This window comes from Phodopus roborovskii, unplaced genomic scaffold (genome assembly GCF_943737965.1).
Source record: "Phodopus roborovskii unplaced genomic scaffold, PHOROB, whole genome shotgun sequence".
Lineage (NCBI taxonomy): Eukaryota > Metazoa > Chordata > Mammalia > Rodentia > Cricetidae > Phodopus > Phodopus roborovskii.
Genome location: NW_026126645.1, coordinates 1,002,205 through 1,014,734, shown reverse-complemented (window position 1 = coordinate 1,014,734; position 12,530 = coordinate 1,002,205). Strand labels below are relative to the sequence as shown.

The window sequence follows — 12,530 nt, the reverse complement described above, 5'->3', positions numbered from 1 at the left end:
AGAAAAAAAATCACCAATGTTTGGGGCTTGGGCCTCAGTCGCAGAGCGCTTGTCTAGCGTTCGCAAGGTCCTGGTTTGATCCCCAACACCGGGTGTTTGGGGTGTGGACATCACTCATTGAAGGGCCCTTTTGTTTTCATTTTTATCCCAGTGAGCATTTTCCAAGTTCTTCGTGTGTAAGGGTTCCGCAGGCCTCCACCTACAAGGACTCATTTGGAACCCGTTTGGTATCAAGTCAAGTAGCCCATGTTTGAGTCAGGCCACCTGGAGAGGGTCTCTGTCCCTAATTCAGGGAGCAGGCAGGCAAAGCCTACTAGTCCAGCCTGGCCTGACAGGCAGGTGGGTGCCACTGTCCCACTCTGCAAAGCCAGTGTCAGCTCAGTCTCAGCTGGGAGGATCCAAATGACTTTTGGTAGGATGGCAGCCGGGTAGCAGGGAGGGACATCAGGTCCCTGTGGACCTCACAGGGAGCAGTCCTGAAATGCCCCTGTTCCAATTTGTTTGTGTGCCAAAGGCTAATGTCTGTGTGACCTTAAACCAAGATAGTAGAAGCCCCAGCCCATGGCTGCCACTGTGAGAACCCCCAAAGTGCCCTTTGACACACGGGGGGTGTACACAATCCCCACAGGCAGGAGCTCTAAGCCTTTAAGAGTTATTTTTAAAGATGGGCTGTCTCTCAGCCCAGGCTGGCCTCAGACTCACTATGTAGCTGAGGGTGACCTTGAACTCCCGATCTTCCTGCTTCTAGCCTCCACTTCCAAAGCACTGGGATTACAGAGCATGCAATAGTGCACAGCTTTTTGCAGTGTTGGGAATAGAACCCAGGGCTTTATGCACGTTAGGTAAGCACTCTGTTAACTCAACTGCACTCCCTCAGTCCTCTAAAATATTTGAAAAGGAGTGAACCATCTCACATCATGACTGCTTTCCAGTATGAGGAGACTGGAAGGAAGTTAAAATCCTATAACCCCAGCTGCATGACCCAGCCACATGTCTTACCCTCTCTGAGCCTTTATTTCCTAACCTGTATATGAGCGTGGACCTCGATCCAGCCAACAAAAAACATGCTCAAGGAAAATGTCACCTAGTTCATTCTATCAACTATTTCGTGCCCCTTTAAAGTAGTGTAGAGTCCCACATGAATTGTCTGTCTGTCTGTCTACCATCTATCTGGGATGGCTAGTTTAGAATCACCTTGTAGGAGGGAACCCTCAATTGGGGAATTGTCTACATCAGATCGGCCTGAGGGGCATTTTCTTAATTGCTAGTTGATGTGGGAAGGCCCACCTCTGAGTGTGGGCAGCCCTGCTGCTGTTAACCCAGACAAAAAGGGGCACCCCAGGAGGAGGCTCATTTGCCTCTTGCCCGCCCAGCCTTCCCTCCTGCCACAGAAGAGATCTACCCTGCTGCTATTCCTTTGCTCACAGAAGAACCAGAATTTCCAGACTTCCACTGTGGACCAGCCGCTCTCCAGGACTGAGCAAGGACCGGGTTGTCCACTGCTGGCATGTGACAGCCACTATAGAACTACATCAACTGCTAGGGCACTCAGTCTGCAGGATCAAGTAACTACCATCTTCTCTACCTCTCAGTGCAAGACACCTGTTATTGTTACTGCTATTATTGTTGTTGTCGTTTTAAAGACAGGGTTTCTCTCTGTAGCCCTGGCTGTCCTGGAACTCACTCTGTAGACCAGGCTGGCCTCGAACCAAGAGATCATCTGCCTCTGCCTCCCTAGTGCTGCATTAAAGGTGTGTGACACTACCTCCCAGCTGTTAGTATTATTTTAATGTAAGCTAATTCAATAAATTCTTATATAAATGTACATGCGTGTATACACACACACATATTCATCCTATTGGCTCTGTTCCTCTAGAGAACCCTAATCTGCATCCATCAATCATCTATTAATCATCTCATCTTTATTAATCATCTATCACTTATCAATCTGATTTTCCCCTATATAAACATCATCCCAGTTAACATAGAGAATGTATACAGGCTAGCTTTGCCAGTTTGTACCATCTCATTTAAATATGTCTACATGGATTGATGTTAGTTTAAATGAAAGTATGATTATTACCTGTCTACTGGCATCTCAGAACTGAGTCTTGTTCCCTTCCTTCCTTCCTTCCTTCCTCCTCCCTCTCCAAGTCTTCCTGGTCTCCCCCTCCTCTTTCTCCTCTCTCCCTCTGCCTCTTCTCTTTTTGGTTTCTCCTTGCAGGCTGGGCATGGAACCCAAGGCTGTCACACATGCCAGGCAACTGAGTCACCCACACAGCCACACTGCCAGTCCACCCCTGTTTTTCTTTAAGATACTGGGAGACAGCTCTGTTCTGTGTTTTGTTGTATGTCTACTCCTTTTCTTACTTTTTCTACTAACTTGTGTTCATTGCATGACTTTATACACTCATACTCGTTAATAACAAAACAGGGAGAATCCGGGGAAGGCTACAAAGCTCCAGATGCCTGGGATGCCCAGCAGGGCCCAATTAAATCAGATTGTTGTATACACAATGAAAATCTTCTAGAGAAACTGTGTCCTAAGTATTTTGTCATGTCAGAGCTAGAAAGAGAGATGCCCTGATCTTCTAGAACTTCCTCTCTCTGCATTCTAAGCACCCAAAACAACCCAGCTGCTTTCAGTTACCTCAACAGATTGATGGGTACGTGCTGTGCGAAGAAGGTCTGTCTCAGGAAACAGTACAGCAAGATTGATCCCTGCACTCCAAGGGCCAACATGAAGAGGTTGAAGGTCACACTGCTCCAGCTGTGTCTCCGAAAGGACGAGGAAAGGAAGCCAAAACCCAAGGCTGCCATAAGGGTCAAATCCTGGATGACTGTGATAAGAGAAAGAGGAGTGGGCGAAGACAAGGGGGAATGAGTGAGACTTGGGCAAAATGGCCACTGGAAGAGACATCTGAGGCCAAATTGCCTCTCTTCTTTGGGCCTCAACTTTCTCATCTGAGTAATGGGGCCATGACTACTGGGCACACAGGGCTAAGGTAGGGGTAGATGAGAGAAAGCTGGTAAAATGCTTCAGGCAGATGGGAAAGCACAGGGAATGGGCAATGTTTATGAGGGATAAACACTCTGATGTGAGCTGGGTGTCAGTGGCTCATGCCTTTAATCCCAGCACTCAGGAGGCAGAGGCAGGTGGATCTCTGTGAGTTTGAAGCCAGCCTGGTCTACAGAGCAAGTTCCAGGGCAGCCTCCAAAGCAATACAGAAACCCTGTCTTGAAAAAACAAAATAAAACAAACAAACAAACAGAAACACTCTGATGTGGATAAACGCAGTGTCAGGGCATCTGCTTGGCCCATCATTGGCATTCAGTGAAGGTATGTGCTCTGGGATTGTGGGCAGGCTTCCACCCTGGTTGTACACACAGCCTCAGCAGCTAAGCAGTACAGGTAAGACAGAAAAGAGAAGACAGGGTAGCCTCAGAATTCCTGTCCCACAAGCTAACTCAGCTTCCTAAGAAGCAGGTAGTGCAGGTAAGATAGGTCAGTAGAAAAAGGTACTTGTCCCACAAGCCTGGGGACCTGACTATGATCTGAATCCATAGTGGAAGAGTACATGAACTCTTGATGGCTGACCTCTGACCGCCACACGGGCACATGCACAAACTTTTCACACAGGCTCATCCACACATACAAGTAATGGAAGTTTTTTGTTTTTATTTTTGTTTAGTTGTTACTGTTTTGTGTAGCTCTGGCTGTCCTGGAACTCACGCTGTAGACCAGGCTGATCTCAAACTCACAGAGATCTGCCGGAGAGTGATGGTGCACACACCTTTGATCCCAGTACTCAGGAGGCAGAGGTAGGCACATCTTTGTGAGTTCAAGGCCAGCCTGATCTACAGAGTGAGTTCTAGGACAGAGAATCCCTGTCTCAAAAAGCAAAAACTCAGAGATCCACCCGACTCTGCCTCCCTGTTGCTAGGATTATAGGCACGAGCCACCACTGCCCATGATGAAAGTTAAAAATAATAAATAAAAGGAGAGAGTTGGCTCTTTCCCAGTTCTCGTCAGGAACCTGGTAGGCCAGTAGAAAATGCCTTCCCTACCTCGGGGCCCGAGCAGGAGTTGCCAAGACAGGTGAAGGCAAAAGTCACCCCTGAGGTCCCAGCCAGCGGATGAGGGGCATACTTTAATGTGATTCTGGTTTTGAAAAATAATTAGCAAGTATATTGCAGAAGGTTTGGTGAGACTGGTTACACTCTAGCCGTGTGGTCTGATCTAGAACTCAGCCTCTCTGAGCTTTAGAAGAACCCATGCTAAATGTGTGCTAACATCCAGTGACACCGACATTGACGAGCAACTTGATTGAACTGAGAGATGCCCAGGAGATCAGCCAAATGTCTCTGCACAGTTAACAATGTCTTGGCTCCGGGCCCCTCCCTGATGCTCATCTCAGTTTCCTGGCTGCAGTAAGGCGAGCATCCCTTCTCCAGTGTGCCTCCCCCTTGATGTTCTGTCTCACCACTGCCCAGAAACAACGGAAGTCAGCTGCCCACAAACTCAAAGGTGATCTTTCCCCCTTTAAACTGTTCCCTTCAGGTCTTAGCCATGGCAATGAAAAAGTCCAACCGAAGTGGATTGCTTCACGTAAACTGTTTCCTGTCCTCCTTACACCTGTCCTGTGGGTGGGTGTTCATGAATGTGAACCCACCACAAGGTGGACCTAAGCAGTGTGGAGAGTGGCGTCTCACCACAGACCATTGGTTGGAGGCATCCACCAGCATCCATCTACACCTCCCTCTTCCGGTTCCCGTCCGTACAATGGGAACAATTTCATCTCCTCATCCGAAAATGGAATGGTGCATGGAAAGGCTGCTTTACCAGCAGACACCGACCATTTTCCACACGGGTGATGCCTGCACAGGGTTTCCCCCACCTGGACAGCTGTGTGAGGTTTGTTAGCAGACACTCATAACTCACTGTCTTGCTATCTCCTTTTCATCATGCCAACAGTTTAAAGTCATCATAAGAGCATACTCATTTCCCCACCACCATAAGACAGCTCACACCTGTTTATTATTTTAAAGTGTTTTGCAAGTTGTGGTGGTGCAGACTGGTAGCTGATGAGCCAGAGGCAGGAGGATCAGAAGTTTAAAGCCTGTCTGGGATACACCTGGGGCTGGAGAAATGGCTTAGTGGTTAAGAGCATTTTCTGCTCTTGTGGAAGATCCAGGTTCAGTCTCCAGCATCCACATGGTGGCTTGTAGCCACCTGTGACTGCAGTTTCAGGGGATCTGATGTCTTTTGGCCTCTGCAGGTACTAAGCATGTGCATGACACACAGACATACTTGTAGGAAAACACACATACAAAATCTTAGAAGTACATTAGGACCCTCCCACATTATCACCAGAAACTATTCCAAACCACTCGGAGGCCTTGGTATATTAGTAAGGAGGGAGACAGATTGAGGGCAAAAAGTCATTAGATAGGGTTCACTTGTCCCTCTGCTTCTAATTATGTGTCCACTGCCACAAGCCTCTGTGGTGGGCTGGCTCAGAATTCCGAAGGCCCTGGATGGCAGTGTGTGTTTGTCTTTACCTCTGACCTCATGCACAGTCTTTAAAATGCCACCCAGGACAGTCACAAAGATCAGAGAGGCCCTAGTGGCCACACCTAAGCTTCTTCCTAAAGAATGTCCTTTGCCATAGCTGTCTCGTCCCTCTTGCAGTGGGTCAGGCCTTTCTGTCTTCAGGTGTGGAAACCACCGCACCTGATGGTCGTTACTGGATAACCTCAGTATAAATGGTGTGCATAACAGGCCATTCCAGAGCCCTGTGGCATGACAAACTGCTCAATTGCACTGTCCGCAGTTTCTTTCCCAAATCCTAGCCGGTGGAAGTCCAAAGAATGGAATTTCTGGTGAGACATATTTTCCCACCTTTTGTGCCCAATGAGAAGTTTCCAAACCATCTCTGAGGGGATTCTGGCCAATGTGATGGGGAGGGCACTGTTGAAGCTATTTCTGTCCAGGGCCTGGCATGTGAAGAGAGCTATTTACCAATCAACCACCACAGGAGGAAATCCTCTGCCCCAGGTCTCAGTCCTGGTTCTGCATACAAGGTGAACACTCTCACTATCACAAAATTTCTTTGGCATCAGAGGCCAGTGAAACTCACTTCCATTGGAGAAGCTTCCCCCTCTTTGCCCCCGCCCCCTGCCACTGTCTGGCATAGGCCTTCGATGGGTGATGACATTCCTGGGATGCAGGAAGTGGCCAAGGATCAAGGTCTGCCTTAGGATCTGGTGCCTGAAATGTTAGTATTCTTGACACTGCAGCATCTCCCCGGATGTGGTAGGAAAGATGGGGTGGTGCGGCTCCTTCTCCCCTGTCCATCTTCTTGGCAATACTACAGGGTGAGGTGAGGAACAAGGCATCCTTGGCCCATGCATCTTGGGATGGTTCATACTTCTCAGGAGCCAAGTAGGAATGTGTGTATGAAGGTAGGGTGCACATTTGGGAAGGAGAACTGTGGCCAACTGAAAACCACACTCCCCCTGGAAATACTACAATTCGGCCTCTCTTTGCACACTGCTCTTAAACACAATCTGTCTGTCACTTTGCAGCATGCTGTATGCACAGGAGGTAGAGCCACTGCAGGATGGGAGGGGCTCCTGAGAGTGTGCTTTCTCAGGGCCATACCTGTAGTAAACAAACTCAGCTCTGAAATGGTACAGAATGCCTTCCCGCCAAGGAGGCTGTCTGCTCTGGGTTTCACCTCATCATGCTTAAAGGGTCTCAGCAAGTCTTTTGCTCTATCTGAGCCTCAGTTTCCTTCTTTGGAAACCATAAGATTGGGCTTAATAGTCTCTGTGCCCTTCGGCCCTGGGATGTCTGAAGGTGAGGTTAGGAGAGGAAGAGGGTAGAGTTGAGCCTGAAAGTTAGAAAATGAGGGGATGCAGTAGGGCGAGGCATTTCCTGCCCCAGCTGTCACCAATTCCAGGTGTAGGGACTCGTGGCCTTCCGCCTGAGGCCTCACAGTCCCTGAGGAAGGAACTGATGCCTTAGGCTGAAAGAGTTTCCAGTTTCGCTGTTTCAGGAACCTGTGCAGTCCAGCTCTTTAGCATAACATCTGGCCGTCCCACCCCACCCCCACCCCGCCCTTCTTCCCCTTCCCATTTCCTCTCCAGCATCCTGAGGCTCCAGGCTCAGACTCACTCTTCTCAGGGCTTGCTCCTCCTGCCCCTTCCCACCCCCCACTGCAGAACTGAGTGCCACTCAGAGGCTCTGGGCACCTCTGAGTCAGCTTTGGCCTCTCAGAGCAACTCTGCACCAGGGCTGATAAACCAGTGGACTGCATGCTGTTTGTCATGATAAGGAGCTGAGAGGACTAGGCGGCAGGATGAATTTCACTGCCTGAGGCAGGCCTTCTGGGAGGTGAGACGTTGGAGCACAGCAGAAAGGCCAGAGAGGCAGTCCCCAGCATCCTCATGGCAGGACCCCCTTCTCAGCCTCAGTCTGTGAGAATCACTATTTGTCCTTCCCATTACAGATGTAGGGAGAGGCACAGAAGGCTGCTGTGACTAGTACAGGCCACACAGCTGGTAAATGGGGACGAAGAGATTTGAACTCCACACCCTCTTGCCTCGTCCTACTTGTGCAGTGTGACCTCTGAGTTTGCACATCAGGGCTAAGACCTGGTTCTCTCTGTGTGCCTCAGCTTCCTAATCTGTAAAATGGATAGTGGCACCTACTCACTGGCTCCTGCAAGGTTTGGCGCTATGACGGAAGCACCCCTACAGCCATACATGACATGTATTACTTTGCGTGACGATTCCCTCTTTGTACCTACGTATTTGGATAACTTCAGGTCAGCCCTTGAATTTGTCTACCCAGACCTCTTCTCCTTCCCACTTCTGGTCTTGCCCACCCACCCTTGCCCCTCCTAACAGCATGAGGGAACAAGACTGGGGGAGGGACTCTACAGCTTTGGCGTCCATAGCACTCTGTGCCATGTCCTTGCCCAGATTCTCTCCCATCCCCCGGTCACCGCAGCAGGCTGGGAAGAAAAATGGAGATTCCCTGAGGTGGAGGATGTGGAGTACTCACTCACCGCTGGGAACCCCCTCATGTTTACCCATAGCCCCTTTCATAGCAATGAGTAGTTTACAAAGCAGAAGGCCCTAGAGATCGCTCCCCAGTTTGACAGCCCTAGGTTGGGCTGTCTGTGGTTCCACTAATGGCCCCAGTGAAGCATGCCTCTGGAGGTAGGCTGCTTCTACATGAGTTTGACCTTGTCATTAGCTCTACAGAATGGGTTGTCAGTAGACATTTTACCAACGCCTCCCTTCTATTCTCATTTGCTGCTGGAACGCCTCTGCTGCAATGTGAAGTCTGGGCTGACCTGATGATCCCAACTGGCACTATCTGCCAGCCACGGGAAATGAGGCCAGGTGGAACCATCTTGCCCCAGTAAAATTTCTAGGTTTTGAATAAATGAGTGACCCTAAATGAAAACCGCCAGCTGGACCATACCCACTTACTGAGCCACAGAATCACGGTGGTGGGTAAGTGACATGGTTGCTGTTTTAAGACACTAAAGTTAGGGATGGTTGCTACACAGCTATAGATGACTGATAGATTCTGCTTCCCTTAAACATTTCACATATATCTCAACCTCTGGCCCAGGATGAACGTATCATTGTGTATTTACACCACATCTGTATTTGTATTTTATCTTAAGAATTAGCACAGAGTGGCAGTTTGACTGAGCATAGCCTCCACATGCCTGTATGTCTGAATAACTGGTCCTTCACTGATGAATCTGTTTGAGAATGGTTAGGAGGAGTGGCCTTGCTGGAGAAGGTGTGTTACAGGATCAGGCTTTGAGGCTTCAAACACGGCATCCTGCCATCCATCCCGATTGCATTGCCAGCCTCCTGAGAGGTGAGCTCCCACCTGTTCCTACCACCATGCCTTCATCCCACCAATATGGACTCTAACCCTCTGGAACCATAAGCTCAATTAAATGCTTTCTTTTGAAAATTGCCTTCGTCAGCTGGGCAGTGGTGGCTCTTACCTTTAATCCCAGCACTTGGGAGGCAGAAGCAGATGGATCTCTGTGAGTTCCAGGCCAGCCTGGTCTACAGAGTGAGTTCTAGGATACTAAAGGCTACACAGAAACCCTGTCTGGAAAAAGAAAAAAAGAAAAAAAAAAAAAAAAGAAAAAAAGAAGAAAGAAAAACCAAAGTTGCTGCCTTTGTCATGGTATTTCATCACAGTAATAGTAAAGTATAGTAAAGTAATAGAGGGCTGGAGTGATGGCTCAGAGGTTAAGAGCACTGGCTGCTCTTCCAGAGGTCCTGAGTTCAATTCCCAGCAACCACATGGTGGATCACAACCATCTATAATAAGATCTGGTGCCACCTTCTGGTATGCAGACAGAACACTGTATACATAATAAATCTTTTTAAAACAAAAGTAATAGAAAGTAATACACATAGCTATTGTCCAAACACATGTCCCCCACCCCCTTTTCACATCTCCTAAATGAGTCTTGAATCTGACTCCTTGCTTCTACTCTCTCATCCCTTGCCTATTTGGCTTCATTACAGGTCATCCAGACATGGTCATCAGAGCATAGAGCCTTGGAAGGTACCCAAAACAGTCCTTAGAGGTTCCTGGAAGAAAACAGAACTTCCAGGTTCATTTTTTCTTTACTACATAAATTAAAGCTGACTAGCAATAAAAGCTGATGGTATTTATCTACCTATACATGTTGTTTTTTGAGACAAGGTTTCTCTGTGTAGCCTTGTTGTCCTTGAACTCACTCTGTAGGCCAGGCTGGTCTTGATTTCATAGAGAACCATGTGCCTCTGCTTCCTGAGTTCTGCTTTCAATCCTTTTTATTTACTCATTTAAAGGTGTGTGTGTGTGTGTGTGTGTGTGTGTGTGTGTGTGTGTGTGTGTGAATGTATGTTATGTGGGAGTTAACAAGGAAGCCAGAAGAGGCCCTAGAGCTGGAGTTACAAATATGCATGGTGGTAACTGAACTTGGGTCCTCTGGCTTTTAACAGCTCTGTCACCTTTCCATCCCTATCTGTTTAATTTTTTAAAGTTCTATTTTATTACAAAACTTTTAAGGATTACATCTTTTTATTATTTATTTATTTATTTGGGACATATAGCAGTTAGAGGCCAACTTGCAGGCATCAGTTTGCCTGAGTAACTTCCACACATACTGATTAGGGGACAAGTGGCTCCCTCCTACTGTGACAATGGCCATGAGATACAATTGGTCAGGTGCATGCAACTAAAACCAGTCAGGATGCCTGACTGTCTACCTGATGTGGCAATGCCTGCTAGGCAAGTCTGGGCTAATGACTTAACATGAAAAATGGAGGACTTAGCAGCCTGCCTGCTGTGGTGGGGGCCAATGGGAAGCTGTTTGAAAAGTGTCTTCATATACAGTAAGTGCTCGATGAAAACCAGCTGCATGCTCCATGTGTCCAGACCCCATGCTGGATATGATGTGTTGTTTAATAGAGAAACAGGAATGAACAGAGTTAAAATAAACATTGGGATTTTTTGTTTTTGTTTGAGACAGGATTTCTCTAGAACTCACTCTGTAGACCAGGCTGGCCTCATCCTCACAGAAACCCACCTGCCTCCGCCTCCTGAGTGCTGGGATTAAAAGCGTGTGCCAGCACCACCTGGCTAACGTTGGGTTTGGTTTAAAAGAGATAAATGAGATGGAATTAGAATTGTACCAGCAGCCTTTGCATGCACGCCTCTGCTTCCAGCTAACGGGCCAGTTTTACATCACAGCGGTCCAAGGCCTCACTCTGCAAGGCTTGGGCTGAGGCTCTGTCTCTGTGACACCCTTAGAGAGGTCCATCAGTTTACCATGAGCAGCCTGGGAGAGGCTTCAGACGTGTCGGGATGTTTTGTTCAGAAGCAAACACAGACCACTGTGAACATGCCATTTGTTTGTGGTTGCTCTCATCACAGCGACACATCAAATAAGCATCCTCCTCCTCTAGCTATTCTTCCTGGCTCTAGATTCCCACCCAAAGCAGGCTTTCCTGCCCTGGAGAGGAGGCGGGGAAGAGGGAAAACTGAGTATAGAAAAGAGCCAGGGAGGAGGACGCTGGAGAGGCAGTGTGGGGACTGTTTCCCTAGAGGGTCAGTGTTTAGTTTCCAATACTCCACACTGGGTGGCTCACGACTGTTGTAACTCCAGTTCCCAGGGGATTCAGTGCCTCCGGCCCCCATGAGCATCTACATTTATATGTACAAACCTACACACAGACACACACACCTAATTAAAAATAATACACATAATTTCTTTAAAATAAATGAGTAAGGGAGACACTCCCACCCCAATACACAACACAACACAGCGTGACAGTCACTGCTACTAAAGAGAGAGAAAGGGAGCAGAACAGTAGAATAAAGACTATTTGCATAGGAAATTCAGGACAACAGACAGACAAGGCCCCTGCTCTGAGCCCCAGGTGCGGCTCATGGAAGGGACAAAGCCTGGGCCAGTCCTAAAGCCCAGCCCACATTGTTGGCTGGCCTCAGTGCAATCACTGTAAGGGCTGCAACCCCTTTTTGGGAATGCTGTAGAAAGCAGCCACCTGTGCCCTTAGGGAGTCACAGACCTCCCCTACCCCTGGCCCGTTTTACCACTCCCCCAGGCCCCTCACCTTGATAGATCACCATGAACTTCTGTTGCATTTGGGAAGTGTCATAGGAGATGAAAAAACAGAAGACAATGAAAGCCACCTGCACCATGAAGGCACACATGGGCAGGCAATAGCGGAGGAACCGTGGATACTTAGAGGCCATCTTGTGCCAGTTGCTGTCCCCAGGTTCTGCCAGCACCAGGCCTCGCAGGAGTCCCTGACATCCACTTGAAAGAGTGATAGGAGAGACACCCGCCAAAGGCCTTACTTATCTCAGGATGCAAACAAAGGCGGCTGGGCTGGCCTAAAGAGAGCAGAGGAACTTCATAGGAGGAAGAGGCAACACACACATTTATTCAACATGGCCGTTCATTCAGACAGTCCTAGCTAGATTCCTCTTGGGAGCTCCTGCTGTGCTGTTTTATCTATTATCTGTTTATTTTAATGATGTCTTTATTTTCATTTTGTGCGCATTGGTGTTTTACTTGCATGTCTATCTGTGTGAAGGTGTCGGATCCCCTGGAACTGGAGTTACAGACAGTTGTGAGCTGCATGTGGGTGCTGAGAATTGAACCCAGGTTCAGTTGAACCTCTCTCGAGGAGGCTGAACTCTGAGAAGAGCTCTAAGAGAAGAGAATTGGACCTCTGGAAGAGCAGCCACTGCTCTTAACCGCTGAGTCATCTCTCCAGCTCCTGATTTTATATGTTTGGTCTTTTCTGATACAGGATATAGCTCTGGAGCCCTGCTTGGCAATCATTATATAGACTAGACTGATCTTGGATTTTTCAGTCCTAGGATTCCATGCCAGCTTTGTGCATAGTCTGAAGGAGAGCATTCTATTCTATTGACAGCCACCCATTCTTTATATTTGTTCCTT

General features: G+C 48.1%; 1 protein-coding gene across 1 annotated transcript in view; it reads right to left on the bottom strand.

The window, feature by feature from the left end:
* Nucleotides 1–11,860, bottom strand: part of LOC127213221 (blood group Rh(D) polypeptide) — a 29,462-nt gene extending 17,602 nt beyond the window's left edge. Inside the window, exons 1-2 of the mRNA XM_051173530.1 lie at nucleotides 11,674–11,860; nucleotides 2,651–2,840 (exon numbers count right to left, since the gene is read on the bottom strand). Coding sequence (XP_051029487.1) covers nucleotides 2,651–2,840; nucleotides 11,674–11,815 — 332 coding nt within the window. The 5' untranslated portion in view covers nucleotides 11,816–11,860. The remainder of the gene's footprint in view (nucleotides 1–2,650; nucleotides 2,841–11,673) is intronic.
* Nucleotides 11,861–12,530: the final 670 nt, after the last annotated feature.